Source organism: Sus scrofa, chromosome 6 (assembly GCF_000003025.6).
Source record: "Sus scrofa isolate TJ Tabasco breed Duroc chromosome 6, Sscrofa11.1, whole genome shotgun sequence".
Taxonomy (NCBI): Eukaryota; Metazoa; Chordata; class Mammalia; order Artiodactyla; family Suidae; genus Sus; species Sus scrofa.
In genome coordinates, this window is record NC_010448.4 from 164,846,691 (window position 1) to 164,868,753 (window position 22,063).

The following is a 22,063-nucleotide window of genomic DNA, read 5'->3' on the forward strand; positions in this document are numbered from 1 at the left end:
TTTGGAGGTGATAGATGTGTTCGTTACGTTGATTATGGTAACAGTATACATACGTCAAAACGATTCTACTTGTACACTTGAAATATGTGTAACTTGTACTCCAAGTATACCTCAATAAAGCTTTTTCAAAGTGGTTTTTCCCTATTAGTCAGGCACTGAGGTTATCTCATCTAATAATAGTAAAACAAAGCTTGAGTGTTGGCAATAAGGAGACAATTCCGTGACTAATGCCTATCGGACTGGTCATACTTGGTTTTGTTCTGGCACCATTTTCTTCACTCCTCCCCCCAAATTCATCTTGAGCGTAAAACTCATTATTTCTTGGTGTTTATAGAGTCAAGCTTCAGTGTCAGTCTCAGATGATAGAATATAAGTGATGACGAAATTGTAACAAAAATTAATTCAGCAGCATTAGAAAGTTTAGAAATTGAACAAGACCCAAAAGTTTATCACTAGAAGAATGGATAAAATTGTGGTAAACTTCTGTAGTCAACTCCATATAACAGTGAAAGTAATGGATTAAAGTTACATTTATTGACATGAATAAATCAGAATTATTATGTGATGTGTAAAAAAAGTGAGTTGCAAAAATATGCATATAGTTTGAAAAGATTTAAGTTTTTAAACATGCAAACAATGTCATTTCTTGTTTATGGACATATGTATGCCTACACATTAAAAGCATAAAAACCTAGAAGGGAATGATAGACACCAGATGCAGATTAGCTGTTATTCTGGAATGGAGTTAGAATGGGTTTACAGAGAGAGCTTGAACTGGGTCTCTAACGCTTTCTTTCTTAGGCAGATTGGGAAGTGTGTAGGTGTTTTTTATATTATCACACATGAATTTCATAATTTTTTAAAAGTTTTAAGACCAAACATTGAAGAAGTAGAGTGAATGACACAGGGTGTTTGGACATAGAACAAATGGTTTTATTTATTCATCTGTCTCCTTGTGTATTTGTTTCCCACAGTTTCTGTGTGCACTACCGAGAAGAGAAGGTTATGAGTTTTTTGTTGGACAGTGGACAGGCACTGAACTGCACTTCACTGCGCTTATAAATATTCAGGTAAGTGGCTTGTGCTCATCCCCTAGACAAAAGAGGCCTATTCCTTTGTGGACCTACAGACCCTTCTGAGGCTTGAGAACATAGAATATGTACTAACTCTCAACGGTAGCATTGATGAGCTGTCACACTTTGTATGTTGGGCTAGCTTTTTTGGCCCTACTCAATACCTAGAAATTGGAAAGATTCCAAAACACCTTCTCTGACTATTTCTGGGTCTCTCCTCTCTCTTCCCCAGACGTCTATAACATGTACTGCATGTACCTCACTTAAGCAACATGGGTGAGTTATCACAGTTATCTTATAGCACGAAGGCAGACGCCATGTCTTACGTGTGTTTTATCCCCCAAGTCAGCATTTTCCAAGGTGCTGGATACGTAGTTTTTATTCCATAGATGTTGTTTAGTTTGCTTCCCTCCTTCCTTTTTTTTTTTTTTCTTTTGTTTTATTCCCAAATATTAGATTAAGAAGTTTGAGCCAAAGTATGAGAAACTTTTAAAATAAAAGTGTCTTATGTGAGATCATCGCTAAGATTGACATTCTGTATTTGGAGGCCAAATCTGGCAAAAACGAGCATGTTTTATAATGGCTTTGAAAGGGAGCACAAAGTGAGACTGAGGATTTCTCATGACTGTATCCCTTGTGACTGTACCCAAAAATTGTGTCATGTTTCTTTAAAGGAAGGAAGGGGAAAGAAAATAGAATGAGGGAGTAGCTTTCATTTTAATTCATCCAACAATCACTTATTGGGCACATACTATAATAACCAACATTTCATGTACTTACTATGTGCCAGATGTTTTATATGCATTATGCAGTTTAATCCTCACATACACCCCGCTAGATAGTTACTAATGTTATTTCTACTTACACAGAAGAAAGTGGATTCAGAGAAGTTAGTTCATACTGCTAATAGTATGTGGTAGAGCTGGGTTTGACTGACTCCAGGTTATTGACTCCAAAGTCTGTGAACCTAACCATTATGCAGTTGTGTTGGAAACTATACTAAGACTGCTCTCATGAAGCTCATATACAAATACAGGAAAAAGATCCAGGATTGTAATTATGATCAAAATGATAGTATATTTTATGTATATTTTGGAGAACTAAGATGCTGAACTGTTGAGAGTACAGTAGCAATTAATTAGGTATTGATAACTAAAAGGGGAGTTCCCTTGTGGCACAGCAGGTTTTGGACCTGGCATTATTACTGCAGCAGTTCAGGCTGCTGCTGTAGTGTCGGTTCAGTCCCTGGCCTGGGACCTTTCACATGCCACCAGCATAGTCACCCCCCTCCAAAAAAAAAAAAACCAGAGAGCTAATTAAAAGGACTTTTGCTGAAATTTTAAAGATGAAACCCAGAGATCTTTTGAATGTGTGGTTATTTCCTCCTACATTGTTTGAGGACCATAGCTTTCAAGGCAGCCTCTCTTCCTAGTCTGGACTGAGGTCTAGTAACCCCTGCCCTGTCCATTCTTCATGAAATTATGATGTTCCCATTCTTCCTTCCCCTCTACCGCCCACCCAGATCATATTTTAAAGCTGTACATTACAGATCTGGCCCATGTGCAAACTCTCCAGCTGTTTGCTACAGCTTAAAAGAGCTCAGTCTTCAGAGCCAGCCAAGGGGAGTAGATTTCAACTGTGAAATGCACTAGTCCATAAAAGTGGCAATTACACAGGCATATTGCTTTCTTTAGAACTTGATTTGGTAGCTGCTTGTGCCATTTTGTTTTTAAATATATGGCTGTGATGAAGGATTCACTGCCTACTGTAAACATTTTCTGGGAAAAAAGCCAAACCTTTTTCAATTGAAGACACAAATAACACTGTGCAAACTGTCAGTTTTGCTGGGCCTTGGCAGGCCTGACCACCCCCACATACCAGTCCTCCGAATCACTAGCCACCCAAGGGACTAAGAGCCAGAATTTCCTCCAGACTCTCTATTGCTCTGAAATTGCAGTTTTGTTGTGGTGGTGCCTTATTGAGCCGTGATAAGTGTTCCTCCTTGCAGACCCGAGGGGAAGCTGCAGCCAGCCAGCTGATTTTATATCACTACCCTGAACTTAAGGAAGAAAAGGGCATAGTGCTGATGACAGCGGAGATGGATTCCACATTTCTGGTAAGAATCAACTCTTACCATTTTGGATTTACCTGATGGCCCTTAAAGGTATCATTCTTCTGCCAAAGTTCACAAGTGGTAAAATTCCAGAGACCTTCATGTACCTATTTCTCGCCTAAGGTGATAATAATTTTGTCTTGCTCAGGCTCTTCCAAATTGAAGTTAGTACATATTCTCATTAGTTTATTCACAGTTTGGAAATTCAAAAACTCTAACAACAAAGTTTTCTTTAATAACTTCTTTGGTCACAAGACCTTATCTCATCTGAATTTGCTTAATAGCTAAATCTTCACTTACACTGATATGAGGCCACTAATCCTACTTGATGTGGAATATTCATGCATTTTACTAAGGAAATATTAATGTATTTGATTATGGTTGAGTTACATAATACAGGTATATGGTTTCTGCACTTACTACTTTTCTAAAATCCAAAAATTCTGACTCCAAGGTACATCTGGCCCTAGGGGATTCGGGCAAGAGACTGGACAAGTAGATGGCTTCTTAGGTGTAGGGAAGAGTTCAAAGTCCAGACGCATTCTCAATCTTTTACCTTTCTCCACACTGTTCACATGTACAGCATTCATCATACCTAGTGGCTTTCCCTCCCCCTTTTCCCATTTCCTGGGATAGATCATTGACCATATGCCCATAGGTAATCTGTTTGTTCTCTGTATATCTAGGCCAGGAACAGTTTTGTGATTACTCGCAGCCTGTTTGTCTAGGGCTTGTTCATTTCAGTCTCATTTATGGCAGGTTTAAGTCCTGGATGGCCTCCAGATAGCGAGCACTTCAGTGCCTCTTCCTCTTGAGGTTCTTTATGACGTCACCCACGTGTTTTTCCCAGGAAAAATACGCACAGGAAGGGAGACGTGATGGCCCTCAGCTAGTATCTCACAGTAGCAGTCAGCCCCAAGTCTGGGGCATAATGAAGACTCTCCTTCCCTGTCTGCTATTCCTGTAACTGTTCAGTCCCACATCTCCATTCTTCTACCCATCGCACTCAACTGGAAGTCACCCAAAATCCTATCCAAAAGAACGGAATTGCCATTAACTGAGATGACAAGCAGACAAGATTGCAGGAGGAATAGGTTTGGGAGGAAGATCAGGAGTTTGACTTTAGGCATGTTAAATACGAGAGGCCTATTAGATATCCACGTACTAGACAATTAGAATATGTGAACCTGGAGTTCAGGGGTGAGGTCCAAGCTGGAGAGGTAAGTGTGGGAGTTCTCAGCATACAGACTGTTACCTGAAGCTATGAGGCGGAATAAAATCACCAAGGACATTAATGGAGACGGAAAAGAGAAGAGGTCTGAGAACTGAGCGCTGGAGAGATGAGGAGGCGTAAGCAAAGACAATTAAAAAGGGAAGTGTCAGCGAGGGTGGAGAAAAACTAAGGCGGTAGAACTCGCTGGAAGCTAAGAGAAAATGTTTCCAGGAGTGGTGGTGCTCAGCGAGCCGGAGCTCACCTGCTGGTGGGCAGATGGGAAGGGGACTGAGCATTTTTAGACGTGGAAGTCTTGGGGACCTTTGCAAGGGCAGTTTCAAGGACAAAAGCATGATTGGAGTACATCGCGGAGAGGATAGGAAGAAAAGTCAGGAAGCGTAGAAATAACCATGTCTTTCCAGGGATGAAAGGGAAGGGGAGAATAGGATTAGGGTACAGGAAGTGGGAATAAGAGCGTTTTTTGGTTTTCTTTTAAGTGAGAGAAACAACTTATTTATTTATTTATTTTGTCTTTTTGCCTTTTCTAGGGCCACTTTCCGCGGTATATGGAGGTCCCCAGGCTAGGGGTTGAATCGGAGCTGTAGCCGCTGGCCTACTCCAGAGCCACGGCAACGCGGGATCCAAGCCGCGTCTGCAACCTACACCACAGCTCACGTCAACGCCGGATCCTTAACCTGCTGAACAAGGCCTGGGATCAAACCCGCAACCTCATGGTTCCTAGTCGGATTGTTAACCACTCAGCCACTATGGGAACTCCATAACATATTTATATGCTGATGGAAAGAGCCAGTAAGAGGGAAATATTGATAATGAAAGAGAAAGAGGGGAAAGTTGTTGATATGGGTAAGTCTGGGCATGAGGGGTTGATCTTTGTCAGAAACGTAAGAACAGGAGAGAAGCCAGGATAGAAGGAAGCAAATACAGTTAAATGCATAGAGGTAGCGGTAGCTTATAAGAAGTTCTCTCCAGATTGCTTAGTGAAAGGAAAGGTTATCAGCTGAGAATGAGGGTGGTGGAATAGGTATTAGACATCTGCGTAGGAAAGAGAAAGTGTGAAATTGTCTGGGGCAGGCCCGTGGGTTGAGAATATGTTCTACATCTTTACAAACTAAAAAAATATTTTGAGGCCTGTGAAAAGTATATAACATTCAAATTTCGTATCTGTGAATAAAATTTTATCATTTCTATGCTGTCGATGGCTACTTTACCTCTACAACAGAGCGTGGAGTAGTCGCCGCAGAGAACGGGTTTGCCAACATTTGATGCAGGAAGATGGGAGAGCGAATGGCCAGACAGATACAAACACAGAGAGAAGGGACTGAGAGTTGGGTTTAACTAGGGTTACGGCTTAGCCAGGTGATGAAATGAGTAAGACAGGGACCAGGAAGTCAAAGGCGAATGAATGCGAAGGAATGGTTGTAATTATTGATGTGAAATGGACACGGAGGGAAGTGGGAACATACGGAGGGTTAGAGGCAGAGTCGCTGTGCGTCTTCCTGCAGTTAAGGGGTTTTTGAAGCTGGGAGTGAGTATAAACGATAGCAAATAGTAGACAAAGTATGGATGTTTCAGACTGAGGTTTGGAGGGAATACGGTTACTACGTTTTAAGATTTGACACAGGAGTGAGTGATGTAGAGATTGTACTTTATTTTCTGGTCTCCAGCAAAGCATGGCATCTAACCATGTTGAAAGTGGACTCTAGGAGTTCCCGCCATGGCTCGACGGAAACTGACTAGTATCCATGGGGACGAAGGTTCCATCCCTGCCCTCGCTCAGTGGCATAAGGATCCCGCGTTGTTGTGGCTATGGTGTAGGCCAGCAGCTACAGCTCTGATTTGACCCCTAGCCTGGGAACCTCCATATGTTGTGGGTACGGCCCTAAAAAAAAAAAAAAAAAAAAAAAAAAAGACAAAAAGTGGACTCTAGAGGTCAGAGAAGACCCTTTCTGCCTTAGCATTTTTACCAATCTAATGATCTCAAACTGCTGCACAGTTCCCGTAATTATTAAACTTTCCCTGGCCTTCTAACATTCAACAGCATACCAGACAACGCACATTTGCCTTTTAGAAATTGACTTGATTATGCGTTTCCAGTGTAGTATGGAACTAGACAGGTTAGAATTTAATGTAGAGGTACACGCCTAAGAGGCGGGAAACCCAGAAATACAAGTACATAATTCCCTGTATACTCGTGCATGAGTTTGCACTTGAGGCATTGTGTTTCCAAATATCGTAAAGCAAGTAGGTAGATTATACATGGAAAATAGAGGTTTCTTCTGAACCAATTAACTTCAGTGATGAAAATTTGGTATAGTATTCAAAACCCTTATTTGGTTCCGCATGTGTGTCAACAGATTATTTCACCGGAATGCAGTAAGTGTGGGGTAGAGACAGGAACAGGGTTAGGGTGGGAGCAGTTCTTGACCCTTCTTGAAAGAGGAGGAAATGACACCCCAGCTGAACCTCAAAGATCAGCAGGAGTTTAGCAGAGTAAAGGGGGGAGGGGGCGAATGTATCAGACCGTGGGAATGGAATACACAAGAGTTAGGAGTCATAAAATAACATGGGGTATTACAAACAGTTTGCTCCCACTGGTGGGTTGTGTTTAGAGAATTGGCTTTATCCTGAGGGTGCAAAAGTATCATTAAAAGATTTTGAATGGGGGGCTCTTCTCCCCCCCCCCCAGCAGCCCTGGGAGCTATTTGCTTTCCTTTAGTAAAGACTTTGCTTGCTTACAAAAAAATAAATAAATAAAAAAGATTTTGAATGAGGATTGACCCATCAAGAGTTGGATTTCGAGACCATCACCCTTAATTATTTGCTTCCCAAATATTTTTTGTTCTAGCCTGGTCAGTGGATCATTTAGAGTACAACTGCAGTAGTCTGGGCAAGAGGCAGTAAAGACCTAATCTGTAGCAGAAGTAGCAGGAATGGAGAAGAGAGATGATCCCAGAAATATACAGGGAATAAAATGGGCAAGACTTGGGAATATGATTGTAGCTGTGAAGGCTGAACGAAAGGGAAGGATCCGCTTTGTTAATATACCTCCTTGTTGAGCACCGTAGGGGACTAAGGTGTTTATCTCCATGGGTCTTGGAAAGGGAAGAGACTACTGCTTCACATTGAGTGGTAAGAGCAGGGGGCATGGGGTGAATAAGTGGCTGGGCGTGGGGAGTGCAGGGGGATTTTCCATAACCCTCTGTGAGACACATTTGCACACATCTCTGTCCCAACTCTGCCTACCACTCTAGTGGTCTTCTAACTCGTGATCAGAGCCCTTTGTCCGAACCAAATCTTATTATGGAAAAGCCCAGAATATAACAGCTAACAGAGAGGCGAAGGGACCTGGGGCATCTCCACCAAGCCCCTAGGACTCTGCAGTTTGAACAGCACTGTTGTAGCCTAACCTTACCTCCTCCAGTCTAAGCCTCAACTCGCAGTTGACTGTCAGAGGCCCTACGGTTCAAGGCCTTGGAGGGTGATGGTAGTAGCTGCCTTAGATTATGCATTTGCTTTAGAAATGGTTTGTTCTTCGGGCATGTTTGAATATAAGGAAGATGAAATTGAAGGAGTTATCGACCTTGATCAATCTTAATTATTTTAGCGCCCCCTCTCCCCCCGAAATAGTATCAGGGTGGAGTGAAGGGAGTACCAGCCTGGGAGTCCGCAAGTCTGGTCCTGGCTCTGCCACTTACTGGCCACGTGACTGTGAAGCCATCCCAGACCCTCAACTACTTTGGTTTCCTGGTCCATCAAATGAGGACTGGGTCGACTCTGAGGCCCATTTCAGCTCTAAAATTGTATTAATTTGAAATGTCCAATGTTGTGGAAAATGGCTTTTGATTGAAGATCCAGTCCGAGATTAGTGCCTGCTCGTGAGAATGACCTGAAAGGCCCGTGGGAGGGAGTGGAGGTGAGGGGTCTGGGGTGTTTATCCCCCTGTGTTCAGCCCTCTGTAGCTGGACACAGCGCACCTCTGACGGTTTCAGTAGAGACTTTCCATTGTCTTTCGGGCTTAGGTTTTGGCTGTGTGAATACTGTAATCATGAATAAGTGCCTCTGATCAGCTAGAACTGGAGGATGTATTGAAAGCAAAAGTAAGAGGTTTTGAGGTAATTCTTTTGGGAGCTTTCAAGAGGGTAGCCTGTGAACTGATGCCACTCATGTTACATTGAGTGGTCTGGTCACCATTTCCCGGCTACTGAGCTTTAGAGAAGACGGCTCCTTCTCTTCCCCGGAGCTTCGCTGGTGGATTCGTTAGAAATGACTGCATAGCAAATTACCACTCCAAAACTTAGTGACTTAAAAACAACAAATATTCCGACTAGCACCCATGAGGATTCACGTTCAATCCCTGGCCTCACCCAGTGGGTTAAGGATCCAGAGTTGCCCTGAGCTGTAGTGTAGGTCACGGATGCGGCTCAGATCTGGCGTTGCCGTGGCCATGGTATAGACCAGCAGCTGCAGCTCCCATTTGCCCCCTAGCCCAGGAACTTCTATATGCATGTACGGCCCTAAAAAGACAAAGAAGGGGTGGGGGGAGGACAGAGATCATACAGTATGATGCGTTTTATGTTAAAGGGAAGCATGGGGTAATTTGGGTACACAGAGAAAGGGCACCTCACCAAGACGTGGGATGCCAGGGAATCTTTCTGGAAGCACTGATTCCTGGGTGAGGTCCCCCACCTGCCACAGGACTCGGACACAGAGCTTTTGTGGCCCTGTCCCGGAAAGACCTCACTGTTTTTTTTTAACCTTTCAGAATGTTGCTGAGGCACAGTGCATTGCCAACCAAGTTCAGCTCTTCTATGCCACTGATCGGAAGGAGACCTTTGGGTTAGTGGAGACCTTTAACTTCAGGCCCAATGAATTCAAATACATGTCTGTCATCGCTGAGTTGGAGCAAAGCGGACTTGGAGCAGAACTGAAATGTGCTAAGAACCAGGATAACACTTAGAGCTGTGAGCTTGGCGCATAGAATCTGCTCAGCCCTGGATGGTCCTGAGACTCCCCAACACTTGAACTCTCGGGAGCTCAGCATCTGCAATGAGCAGTCTCTAGTAGGTTGTCCTGTGTGCTTATTGGAAGAGGCGACATGGAGGCGAGCCCTGTTCCTTGATATCCAGGAGTGAAGGTACCCAGGCATTCTGATAATCATCTCCAGGTGTACTTGACGTTTCCGTTGTAAATGTTTGAGGTCAAACCAGAGACAGCCAAGGATCCACGAGATGGTTGGCCTGCTTTTACTCAGTGTACTGGTGCATTTGTATTCTGGCCGTTTGGACTGCACAGCTCCCAGTGGGTTAGTTCCTCGTGTTGATGCGGCAGGCTAGTAAGCTTGAAGGCCTGCAGTTAGATTGGCCTTTACCTCCTTTTCCCACTGGGCTGACCAAAGGCATAAGCCCGATACCCTATATTTGGACTCTAGGACAACCAGACAGTGCCAGCTAGATGCCCCCAGTGTTGCCTTTAGTGTAGCTTGTTTGGAATATCAGTAGATTTCAAGTACGGTTAAACACGCAGGTACCGTGCCTACATATTTTTAACCCATAGTTGGTGGCATCTGCTTCTCTAACTTGGCCTGTTGGAATTTGTATATTTGGAGGGGCTGAATTAGTGCAGTGTAAATAAATCAATACTTGTAAAGAGAGGATCAATCCAGATTTGCATTTTTTAAAAAAAGAATAACTCTAAACCATGCCAGTACTATAGAAAAAGTGAGTAGAAGCAAATGTTCCCATATTGGGTGTGGGAAAAATGTAGCAATAAAATAAAGTCTGGCTTACAATATTTGTTAGACTAAATAATGAAATCTGAGCTATGTCCATAGTGTCAGTGCTGTGGGCCGATTTCACCCAAACTCGTCTTTGGACCCAGCAGTTGCTTGAAATGCCAAAAGCAAGAAACAAGCTCTCCAGCGCCGGAAACGCAGGTTTGGTTTGTAGAGTCCCTGTTGGGCTCCAAGCTCAGTGATAGAAGAGCGTGCTGGTTACACACCAGCCTTCCAAACTCGGGCCCAGAGCCCCCCGTTTTGTCGTCAACACCTTTGTTATGCCTCTCCTTCTCTTCCTCTAACTGCCCCACTGCTGCTCCTGCCTCTGCCCTGGTGAGTGTCACTGAACACGGCGAGTGGAATGTAACCAGGATTGGCAGTTCGTGTGTGTTTTCTTTACTGCAGGAGACTTATTATAGGCTGGGCCTGTCCCCAAGTTCTTTAAATGGGATTGGACTTCCCATTATTTTCTGAGTTATGTATATTTTGTTGTACTTTTGAGTCTGTGTGTAGAAAGAGACAGGGAGTATTCATTTAACCTGGAAAGGTGGCTGGTCTTTCACAATTTCTCTAAAGGTTGAACTGTTTCCTAGTACAAATTCAGGCCTCTGGTCCTGACAGTTCATTTTTTTGAGAAACTTGAGTCTGGATGTTTTGAGTCCCAAGCATTTTTTATATTGGGTGAAGTTTCTTTCATGAGTATGTTTGCTCTTCCCTCTAGATGTACCCACTCTTTAGCCATAATACATTTCATAACACCTCCACCAGGGAGTTCCCTGGTGGTCTAGTGGATAGGATTCGATGCTTTCACCTCTGCAGCCCACGTTTAATCCCTGGGAACTGATATCCCACATTAAGACACTGCGACGGCCAAAACAAAACAAAACAACCACCTCCAGCAGAGGATGAGAAGATGATGGGAAAGAAATCAGAACTGGCTGCTCATTTTATTGTTCCTCCCAGCTTTGCCCTAAATCCCTACTCACCAGAGAAGGGACAGTTACGTTGGACATCTGGCTGTTCTTTATATGTACCTAGCAGATCTGCCAAAGAACTAAAAGAAAAGCCTAGCGTTGATCAGTACCCTGGTACAACATGAAGTTATGGCAGGTGGACAGGCGTTCAAGTTAAGTGACTCTGGGTTCAGTGATAGGGTTCATCAGCTCCGTAATGTTGAGCAGATTACTTAAACTCTCTAATTCTGTTTCTTCATCAGTAAATTGGGTATAATAACATCTACCTCATAGGAATATTTTGAGAATGCAATTAACTTATATAGAGACTCTCACAGAGCCAATAATTGTTAATGCCCTTCCTTTCCTCTACTTCCCCTGCCTCTCACTAAAGGCCAGCGGATGAGGTGATCATTCTTCATTCCAGTCTTAAGAGCAAACCTTATCTCACAGGTTCTCAAAACTTTAGTTTGCAATAGAATTACCTAGAAAGCAGACTCCCAGGTCCCAAACCCCAACCTGGTGAATCATAATCTTTGCAAAAGGTACTAGGAATCTATATTGTAATATGTGCTCCAGATTCTGATGTAGGTAATTAGCCAGCCACACTTTGGGAACCATTGCCGTATCAGTTCTTCACAAAAAAATACCCATTAGCCAGGTCTGCCTTTCCTGTGGACACTAATCATAGAATCACGTTCCTCTGCTCTTTGCCTCCCATAGTGGCCCCTCTGCGTACTTTATATTATATTTACTTATGTACGCGTATTTTTTCCCCGTTAGACTGAGAGCTCCTATAGGGCCAGAGTCTATCGCCATTCCCAGTACCGAGAATATGGCCTGAAACATGGAAGATACTCAGTTTTCTGTTAAGTAAATAAATGACATGGATTTTAGCCAAAACATTACCTTGTGTGTATGTCTATATTTAAATAGTTTGATTATGGGAGTTCCCTTGTGGTGCAGCAGGTTAAGATCTGGTGTTATCACTGCAGTGGCTTGGGTCACTGCTGTGGCACAGGTACGATCCCTGGCCCAGGAACTTCCACATGCTGTGGGCGTGGCCTAAAATAAAATAGTTTAAGAGGCTTTATTAACACACATAGATCAAAAACTTAGTAGAAATAATCTGCAAACCAAGATAGCAAGTTGAATACACATCTTTTATACCTGAGCTGATCTCCTGCACTTCTTCGGCGGGCTGTCTGCTCAGTGCAACTAGCGGCCGCTCACAGAGTGCCTGCCTGCTCGACAACCACCACGTCAGGTGCTGACGCAGGAGGGTAAATAGGATGATACCTGCACTCTAGCTCTGTTCCAGCACCACCGGTGCCTCTTGCTCTGATTCTGTGCCTTCCATCTAGCAGCTGGTCTTAGTTGTCCCTGTCTTGTTCCAACGATGTGGATGCTGCTAATTCTTTCTGTCCCAAGCTGTTGGGAAGCGGGAGCCCCATGCTCTGTTTTTTGCAGGCTCTGCAGCACTGACCTGTTGTTCCGTCTTGGAGAAGAGGTACAGATGCGCACTCCCTTAGTCATTTGATTTAGAACGGGGTCAACATCCATTAGTATTTATGGAACTCCTATTAGATGCCAAGCACAGTTATAGGAAACTGGGGAAGAAAGCCATGAAGAGGACAAATAAGGCCCCTGTTCTCATGGAGCTTATATTCTTGTGGAAAAAAAAAAATGAATAAACCAATAGGATTATTTCAGATACCGGTAGTGCTATGAAAATTTTAAAATGTAATAAAATGTGGAGTGGCGGCAATACCAACGGTCAGGAACGCTGTCTCTGCAGAGGTGACAGCTGACGCCCGAGCTGGGGAAGGTGCCAGGTTAGGAGAACAGCAAGTGCTGAGGTCTTGAAGCAGAGCCAAGCTGAGCGTGCCTGTTTCTGGGCACAGACTTAAAGGTTCAGTCCCGCCCTTGAGGAGCTCACGGTTCAGCGAGGCAAGACCCTGACATGAATACTAATTACTGTACAAGGCGACCTGACCAGTGCCATCCCAGAAGAGGGGCGAGGAGGGTTAGGGAACGCTGTTGGGTGCTGTGGGGAATGCAGATCTTGCCATGCCGTGGTGCCTGCTGGGAAGTACCTGTGGCTTGATAGGAAATAAAAGGTAGACAATATTAAAGTCTCAAAGAATCTGTGTTCCTTGCAAGAGACAGGTGGCCCTGTGTTTTCATAGTTAGTCTCAAAATATATATGCATTCACAAAACCACTACCATTTGTTACTAGGGGCTTACCATGTGCCAGGCACTGTGCTAAGCCCTTTTCTTGGATTGTCTTGGTCCTTCCAACAACCCAGTGAGGTTGGCAGGAACCTGCTGGTTGGTGGGATGTGCTGCTGCACTCCTTGCCCCTCCTGTCCTCCCCCACCTCCAGCTCAAGTGAAAGGGCAGCTTGCCAATCACCCTTAACCCCAGCTCCAACAGCCAGCTCAAGCCTTAAGGAGTTATGAGACGGCTCTTGAACTCACCTTTGCCTTGAGAAACAGATGTGCCAATTTTCTTGCCAACAACTGAAGAACAAAATGCACTCATTATTTCTGATTCATCCAAACTTTGTTTCAAAAGACATCACGTCCGGAGTTCCCTTTGTGGTGCAGTGGGTACCGAATCCGACTGGGAACCATGAGGTTGCGCGTTCGATCCCTGCCCTTGCTCAGTGGGTTAAGGATCCAGCGTTGCCATGAGCTGTGGTGTAGGTCACAGATGCGGCTCAGATCCTGCATTGCTGTGGCTGTGGCGTAGGCTGGCGGCTATGGCTCCGATTCCACCCCTAGCCTGGGAAGCTCCATATGCCGCAGGAGCAGCCCTAAAAAAGGCAAAAAGACAAAAAAAAAAAAAAAAAAAAAGAAAGGAAAAAAAAGACATCACGTCCTACATAAAGAAGAACTTCTTTGTGCTGTTTTATACTGCATGAAGCTCTTTGGTCTTCGTGATTCTCTTAATGTGGCAGGTTGGTGGCAGCATCTTTATCCCTATTCTGCTAAAAGATTTGATGCATGAAAAGGCAAGAGATGAATGAAGGTCACTGCGTTAGGAACCAAGTCAGAAATAGAAGTCATGCTCCAGACTTAATGGTATCATTTCTAACATCCACAGAGCAGGCTCATCCCTCACAGTCACAGGGCTACTTCTGAGCTCTCTGCGCCTCAGGAACTGGAAAGACTACAGGAAAAATCAGTTCATGCCACTTATGAATCCTCCCAAGCTGCCCAGAGCTTTCAGAACAAAGTCCTTTGGGTTTGTTTTTGGTTTTGGCCATGCTCACAGTATGCCGAAGTTCCTGGGCTAGGGATCAAACCCATGCCACCGCAGTGACAATACCAGATCCTTAACTGCTAGGCCACCAGGGAACTCCAGAACAAAGTCTCTTTGGATCAGCTCACAAGAGTTTTTGGAAACCGTTGCTGGTGATTTCCCCAGGCTCATCTCTTGCTAGGCCCCTCCCGTTCCCTTAGATCCTGCCAATCTGGATGACTGACCGTTCCCTGAATAGAACTGTGCTCTTCCTCAGCAGAGGGGCTCTGATCTTTGCATAGACTTTGGCAGCTTCAAATGCCCATGCCCCCTTCACCACGTGGATTCTTATTTGTCTTTCAAAGCTCCACTGAAGCCTCTCTTCCCCACTCCATGCAGTCCCTGCCCCGCCATGTGCTCCTCTTGCTTTCCCAGCACTTGTGTTCTGCCTTTGCAGGGCTGTCTCTCCCCCATAGACTGGACACGCCTCAGAGCCATGGAGCCTATCTTACTGGACGTTGTATTCCCAGTATCCCCCACGAACCCCTGCGCAGAGAGAAGATACCAGTGAATGTGGAACAAATTCCTCTTAGATGACTCCTCGACTCACCACCTCTGTCCACAAACATCCCTCGCACAAGGAGAGCCAGCCCCGGCCAGCACGGTGTGATTACTTCCCAGCCGCAGGCGGCCCTCTTGCTTGCTCTTATTGCAGAGGCTGCCTGTGCAAACAAAGCCAAGGGGCCTTCGAGGAGGCAGCCAGTGTAGGGTTTGCACGTGGAAAGAACGGAACAAACTAGTGGAGCGAGACAATGAGAGTGCCAGCCTGGTACGTTCAAGCTCCTGCCTTGGCTTCCGGGTCTTAGCATTAAAAAGATCTTAGACACTGTCCAGTCACTGGTTCGCGACTGTGCTTTCAAGAAATCCCAACACAGGGGTTCCCATTGTAGTTCAGCATATTAAGAACCTGACTAGAATCCCTGACTAGGTTCGATCCCTGACCTCACTCAGTGGGTTAAGGATCCAGCGTTGCCACGAGCTGCGGTGTAGGTCAGATCTGCAGACCTGGCTCAGATCTGGTGTTGCTGTGGCTGTGGTATAGGCTGGCGGCTTCGACTCCAATTTGACCCCTAGCAGATGTGGCCCTAAAAAGAAAAAAAAAAAATGAAAAGAAAAAAATCCCAATAGTTCCTTAGAGGTGGGGACCCTGGGTGCCTGGTCCTTACCCCCATCTCAGCCAGAGAAGCAGTGTTTTATTTACTGGGCTTCCCCTAAGCTGTCATTTGAAGAAACTGTTTCTAAGAAAGATCGGAAAAAACCGGGTCTGGTTGAACTTCCCACCCACGATAGAAACCCCACCTACAGCATCTCCAAGCCATTGGGCAACTGTTTGAAGGGACTGGACGCTCTCTGCCCTGCCAGCTGACCTGGGCCCTGCAGAGACAGCTGAGTGGTTGCAAGTTGTCCCCATCCTGCACTGTAACCGTCTCTCCCTCCCTTCAGTGGGCTTTGCTCTGCCTGCCATAGTTAGACCCTCCCAGAGAAGTCCGTTTTTCTACCCCACAGCCTCTCCTGCCGATGTGTGAAGATAGCTCTCAAGTTGCCTTGGAATCTTTTCATCAGATGAAACAACCTTCTACCTTTCCTCATATGCCCCCAAACCACAGCCCCTGCTTCTGGACAAACTCGCCAGCATCTGCCTCATGGCTGGGGCTTGGAGTTGAACCCAAGATAGTCTTGTAAGGTGCGCAGAGTCAATGCAGGGCAGCAGTCCTTTGCGAGTTGGCCTGGCCCATTTGACTGTCACCTCTCCACATTGCCACTCACTAAGGTCACCTTACTGACTGCACCTTGCCCTTCGCTGAGCTGTCTCCCCACAATCTGCTGTCAAACATGGCTTTTCCTACCTGGAATCTTGACTCTGGAGTCTCCATACACATCCCTATTTCATTTCATCTGTCGGGTTTCAGCCCAGTGTTCCCATAATATCTTGACTTGAATCTTGACTATTGTCCAGACCTCCTGTCCCTCCCAACAGATGTGATACTCACTTTTCCCTGATGCTCTTCTGTATCTGCCATGGCAGGAATCAGAGGGAAGTGGTGTCCCCTCAAGTGTTTCACTCACCCCTTACACAGACACACACATCTTGCCTTCATTTGAAACAGCACTGCTAGGTCCTGTTTAGCTTGTGGTCCACTGTGATCCTCAGACCACTTTTGTTGTTATTGTTCCAGCCTCCACGGTATCCCATGAATCCCCACCTTGCATTCTTATTTCCTCAACCTACGTTTATTCTCCCATTTTGGTCTTAACCAAAGGAGCTGACAGATCTTATATTTTGACACTGACTTTGCAGGGGAAGGGAGGAAGCACAGAGGCATTTTCCTGAGCCTCACTTGGAGCACGACTCCCAACAGACTCCGAGACGTTTGCTTCCACTGCCTCTGTTTCCTCCATTTGAGCTTTTCGACAATTTGATCTTTTCAACAATACGATGAGGTTAACGTGACTCCCATTTTACAAACGAGTACGCTGAGAAGACAGCATCACAGAGAGTAAGAGTAAGGGCTAAACTGGCATTTCAGCTCTGCCTTAGGACAAGTTCCTCAATCTCTCTGGGCCTTTGTATCCTCACCCGTAAATTAAAAAATAATGATCCTATCTCAAAAGTTAAGAAAAGGATTAAATGACATACGTAGAGTACTTAGCACTGTAGTTCACGCAAAATAAAAGGGCAAAATAGTACCTGTAAGACTGAGTACTTTACTAGGCACACATCCCCTATACAGAGGAGGGGGCACTTCTGCTTTTGGAACGCAGAGCTTCTGTTTCTAGAACACAAGTTTCTATTGGGCTCTTTTTCCTGAACTATGCTGCCATTTTCAGAAATTCCCTTCCAAGAATTTAGAGAGGCTTGAGCAATAATAGTCATACCGGAGAGCATGCCATTAGGAAGGCTGGATTCACTGCAGGTAGGAACAAGGAGGGGAAGGCTGATTAAGCCCAGACAAGAGCGTACAGGTTGGAGTAACCACTGTTTCTCTCTCTTTAATCACCAGCTGGCTGGACCCAATGCCCACACCTGGGCAAAGGGAGGGAGGCATGAGGGCAGGACCCGGAGCCCAACTTCTGACATCTGGGTCCAAAGCCAGGTAGAACTTCAAGTTCCAGGCTAAGGCGCCTGCCTGATTATTTGTGAGGGGCTGATCAGACCAAGCTACTTCTGATTACAGACCTCTACTTATTTAATTCCTTGTCAGCTCACTAGACATAACAGTATACGGCTTAAAGAGCCCAAAGCCAGAGTTCCCTCGTGGAGCAGCAGGTTAAAGATCCAGCATTGTCCCTGCAGCAGCTTGGGTCACTGCTATAGCACCGGTTTGATCCCTGGCCCAGGAACTTCCATGTGCCAGGGGCACAGCCAAAAATCAAAATCAAAAATCAAACCAAAAAAAGAGACCAAAGCTTGTAATTTACCCACCTGAAGCCTCGCCTCTGAAATACACGTTATTTAGATCTGGATGGGACCTGGGAAACTATTTATTCAGAAAAAACAAAAACAAAAAGCCTCCAGGTAATTCTGAGGTTCAGCCTGATTTGGGGCCCCCTGCAATAAGTTATCGATGTTACAGCTGAGCAAAAAGGCCCCAAGGCAGCTGAAATGACTTCCTGTGCTTCCAGGGTATGGATGGCGACTTTCCGCCCATCCCTTTGCTGCACCCTTTCTCTGCACTTTCATCCCAGGCAACACAATTAGAAAATATCTGAAAAAGAAGGGTTTGATTATTGTCTGCTTCTAAGGAAGATTTCTGGGAAGAGGCAGCTGCTCTAGGCGTGCCTCAGGTGAGGTCCTTGAGAGAGAGCAGAAGGCGGGGGCCTTCTGAAACTCCTGGAGGCCAAATGGCTTTCTCATTGGATTCTCAGTGAGAGCTGAGAATTCCCCAGGGCACATGACCCCTGGAGCCAAATGCTGGATTACCTGTTGCACTGGATTGTTGTGCCTGGCCCCTGCGGCTGCGCAGAGAATTGCGTGTTGCCCTTGGAGGCTGAAGCTCTCCATCCATCCTGTGTGCCCTCGCCTGTGGTGAGTGAGCAGAGGTGGAGATATATAGAGAGCTGGGCAGGCAGCAATGATGGGGAATGGATGGGAACTCAGCTACAGCTCGGCTGGCAGACTCACGCTCCGTTGCAGCTGGGATTGATTGGCTGGAACTTTCTCGCCCTTCTCGGTTTGTCTCAGAGCCAGCAGCCTGTACTGTGTCCTCTGGGTGCCCTGGTGGAGAGGGCATTGCTGTTAGGGTCAAGGAAGCTCTCAGTATCTCGGTCTTTGTCCACCGTGTGCCTATTCCCAGAGGCTGGACACCCTCCGCTCTGGGAACCAGGCGACCGCCAGGTATCCTTCTGTTTCCCGAGCTCCTCCTCTCTGTGCTTTGGTTTCCTTCCTATCTCCTCCTCTTCTTCTTCGTCCCCCCCCCCCTTTTTTTTTTTTCTTCTTTTTACAGCCAAACCTGCAGCATATGAAAATTCCTGGGCTTGGGGTCGAATAGGAGCGGCAACTGCCGGCCTACGCCACAGCCACAGCAATGTCAGATCTGAGCCGCATCTAAGATCTACCCCACAGCTCAATGCAGCACCGGATCCTTAACCCACAGAGCGAGGCCAGGGATCAAACTTGCATCTTCATGGATACTGGTTGGGTTCTTTACCCTCAAAGCAACAACAGGAATGCTTCCTTCTCCTTTTCTACCCTTGGCTCTCGCTACCTGAATTTCTAGATGCCATCTGTTTGGGATATGACCTGTTGCAGCAGATTTTGCAAGGGTATCAAAAGAGCAAGCAAGAAATCTGAGGGTAGTTGATGATCTTAATGCTGTTAATTGTTTAAACATAAATCCAGACACAAATGTCTGCATTCATCTACTTTCCCAGGGGACTTTTAGAAAAGTGTCTCACGCCCTTTCGGAGTTGTCCTCCTTTCCCTGATTTACTGGGTAGGTCAAACGAGTACATCTGCTCAGGCAATGTGAGGCAGGAGGGTGGACTGTGAGTGGAGTTGGGAGGCCTGGGTTTGCATCCCAGTTCTGCCACTTTCGGGCTTTGCCTCTTGGCCAAGTCATTTCACCTTTTGCTGCCAATACTCACCTCCCAGGGTTGTTGCAGAACTCAAAAATGTCTGGAGTAAGCATCCATCATAGATGATTGGATTAGGAAGATGTGGTATATGTACACAATGGAATACTACTCAGCTATAAAAAAGAATGGAATAATGCCATTTGCAGCAATATGGATGGAACTAGAGACTCTCATCCTGAGTGAAGTAAGTCAGAAAGAGAAAGACAAATACCATATGATTTCACTTGTATCTGGAATCTAATATACAGCACAAATGAACCTTTCCACAGAAAAGAAAATCATGGACTTGGAGAATAGACTTGTGGTTGCCAAGGGGAGGGGGAGGGAGTGGGGTGGGCTGGGAGCTAGATGCAAACTATTGCCTTTGGAATGGATTAGCAATGAGTTCCTGCTGTGTGGCACTGGGAACCGTATCTAGTCACTTAGGATGGAGCATGATAATGTGAGAAAATAGAATGTGTACATGTATGTGTGACTGGGTCACCATGCTGTACAGTAGGGAAAAAAATTGTAATGGGGAAATAACAATTTAAAAAAATAAAAATTAAAAAAAAGAAAAATCATTAAAAAAACAAAAACAAAGCAAATGTCTATAGAGTGGTGAAAGAACTTTGTAAGCCAGAAATTTCCTTACAGCTATCAGTTGTTGCTACTGTTCCATGAGAGAACCCACTTTTCAGGGTTAATAACTCAAAGAGAAGACAAAACCTCACGGGCCGAACCAAGGGAGCAGACCTGCAAAGCTCTGAGACCTTTCTGTGCCAAGGGCTCCCTGCAGAGGAGGGTTGATTCCAGGCCATTGGTGTAACGCCGGAAGGCTTCCTGGAAGAGAGGAGTACACACCCTTCATTCCTTTAGCCTTGAGCAATGCTGCGCTCCTAGAGCTGCTTCTTGGAAACGGCCCAAACGCAGCCCATGACCAGCTGGATAACAGCTTTGGGAAGTCACAGGCTGTACTTGCCTTGGAATCCAGACTCCGTGGGGTGCAGCGTGGGGCTCCCGCTCACTGCCTGAGTTGCTGCTTCCTGGATGCAGGGGATACAGTTTCCCCACCTCCAGGAAATGAAGCCAAGAGGGCACCTAGGGGTTCTCTAAGACGCAAATGCAGGGCAGAGTTGAGGGTGTCATCTCCCATCTTTGTTTCATGCCCCTCCACCCCCTCCCTCTGGGGGGCAAGGACAACTTAACAGCTGCAGAAAGACAAATCTCTCTCCTCCCCAGGGCTGATGAGGAGGAGAAATGAGAAAATGCATGTCAAGCACAGGTATGGAGAGGGCTGACTGAATGGCTCTTATGTCCGTCCTCATTATTTATCTTTGGGCTGATCCCTGTTGCTCCCTGGGCCTCAGTTTTCTCGTGTCCTCTGCAGAGATTAGACTGAACGATAGCCAAGGACCTTTCTCCTTGAAGAGCCACTCCGTCTCTGAGCCGCTGCTTGCTAAGGATCTTCTGCAGGCTCAGTCTTAGGAACTATGAAGTGGGACACCTGGGCCTAGTGGAAGTTCCTCAGAAGACCGAGGCTTTGTCATCACGCCCAAAGCAAGGGCAAGCGCTGCATGTGGCCCCGAGACAGTGCCTGGCATCTAATGAGCCCTCCGGAAATGCTTATGGAATAAATGAATGAATGAATGAAATAGATGTACTGTTTCCACCCCACCATGCTGTCTGATGTTAAAACTCTACTAATCTACCACTGTTATTACTGGACGACATCGGCCCAGACCTCTTGGAGGTGCCCCATTTTTACCCCACCCCACAAGTGGCAGGGGGAATAGGAAGAGGTGGTCTTAGCACCCAGGATGCTCTAAGAGAATACCGTAGTCCGGGTGGCTTATAAAGCACAGAAATTTATTTCTCCCGGTTCCGAGGCTGGAAAGGCCGAGACGAAGGTCCACAGATCCACGTGCTGGTGAGGACCTGCCTCCTGCTCATAAACAGCTGTCATCTCACTGTGCGCTCGCACGGGGGGAGGGGAAAGGAATTCTCGGGGGCCGCTTCTCTCCGGGCGCTAATCCCATTCGGGAGGCCTTCATCCTCTGACCTCAGGACTTTCCCAAAGCCCCGTCTCCAAATACCATCACGGTGGGGATTAGGTTTCGACATATGAATCTGGAGGGATATAAGCATTTCAGTCCATAGCAGAGATGCTCAAACCTTAGTCTCCTGTATAAATACCACTGGGAAGCTTGCTAAATGGCAGATTCGTGGGCCCACCCCAGAGACACTGAAATAAAATCTTTATGAGCAGAGGCCCAGAAATCCACCCTTTTCATTTTATTATTGAAATGTTCAAACACAAAGCCAATAGTATAATGAATCCAAGCCTCCATGACCCAACATTAAAAAATTTCAACACTTGACATTCTGGTTTCATTTGTGCTGCCACCCACTTTCCTTCAAATCCTGGATTTCATGTTATTTCATCCGTATGTACTTCTGTTTATATTTCTAAAAGACAAGACTTTAAAAAATTCCTAAAATAAATAAGTGACTCCTTAATATCAAAGGTGCAGTCCTATTCAAGTTTCCCCAAT

General features: G+C 45.7%; 1 protein-coding gene across 2 annotated transcripts in view; it reads left to right on the forward strand.

Moving 5' to 3' along the window:
* ATPAF1 (ATP synthase mitochondrial F1 complex assembly factor 1) overlaps positions 1-12,051 on the forward strand; it is a 28,119-nt gene extending 16,068 nt beyond the window's left edge. For both annotated transcript variants that reach the window (XM_003482091.4, XM_013999424.2), the window contains exons 7-9: positions 975-1,070; positions 3,082-3,189; positions 9,183-12,051. In XM_003482091.4, coding sequence (XP_003482139.2) covers positions 975-1,070; positions 3,082-3,189; positions 9,183-9,377 — 399 coding nt within the window. In that variant the 3' untranslated portion in view covers positions 9,378-12,051. The remainder of the gene's footprint in view (positions 1-974; positions 1,071-3,081; positions 3,190-9,182) is intronic.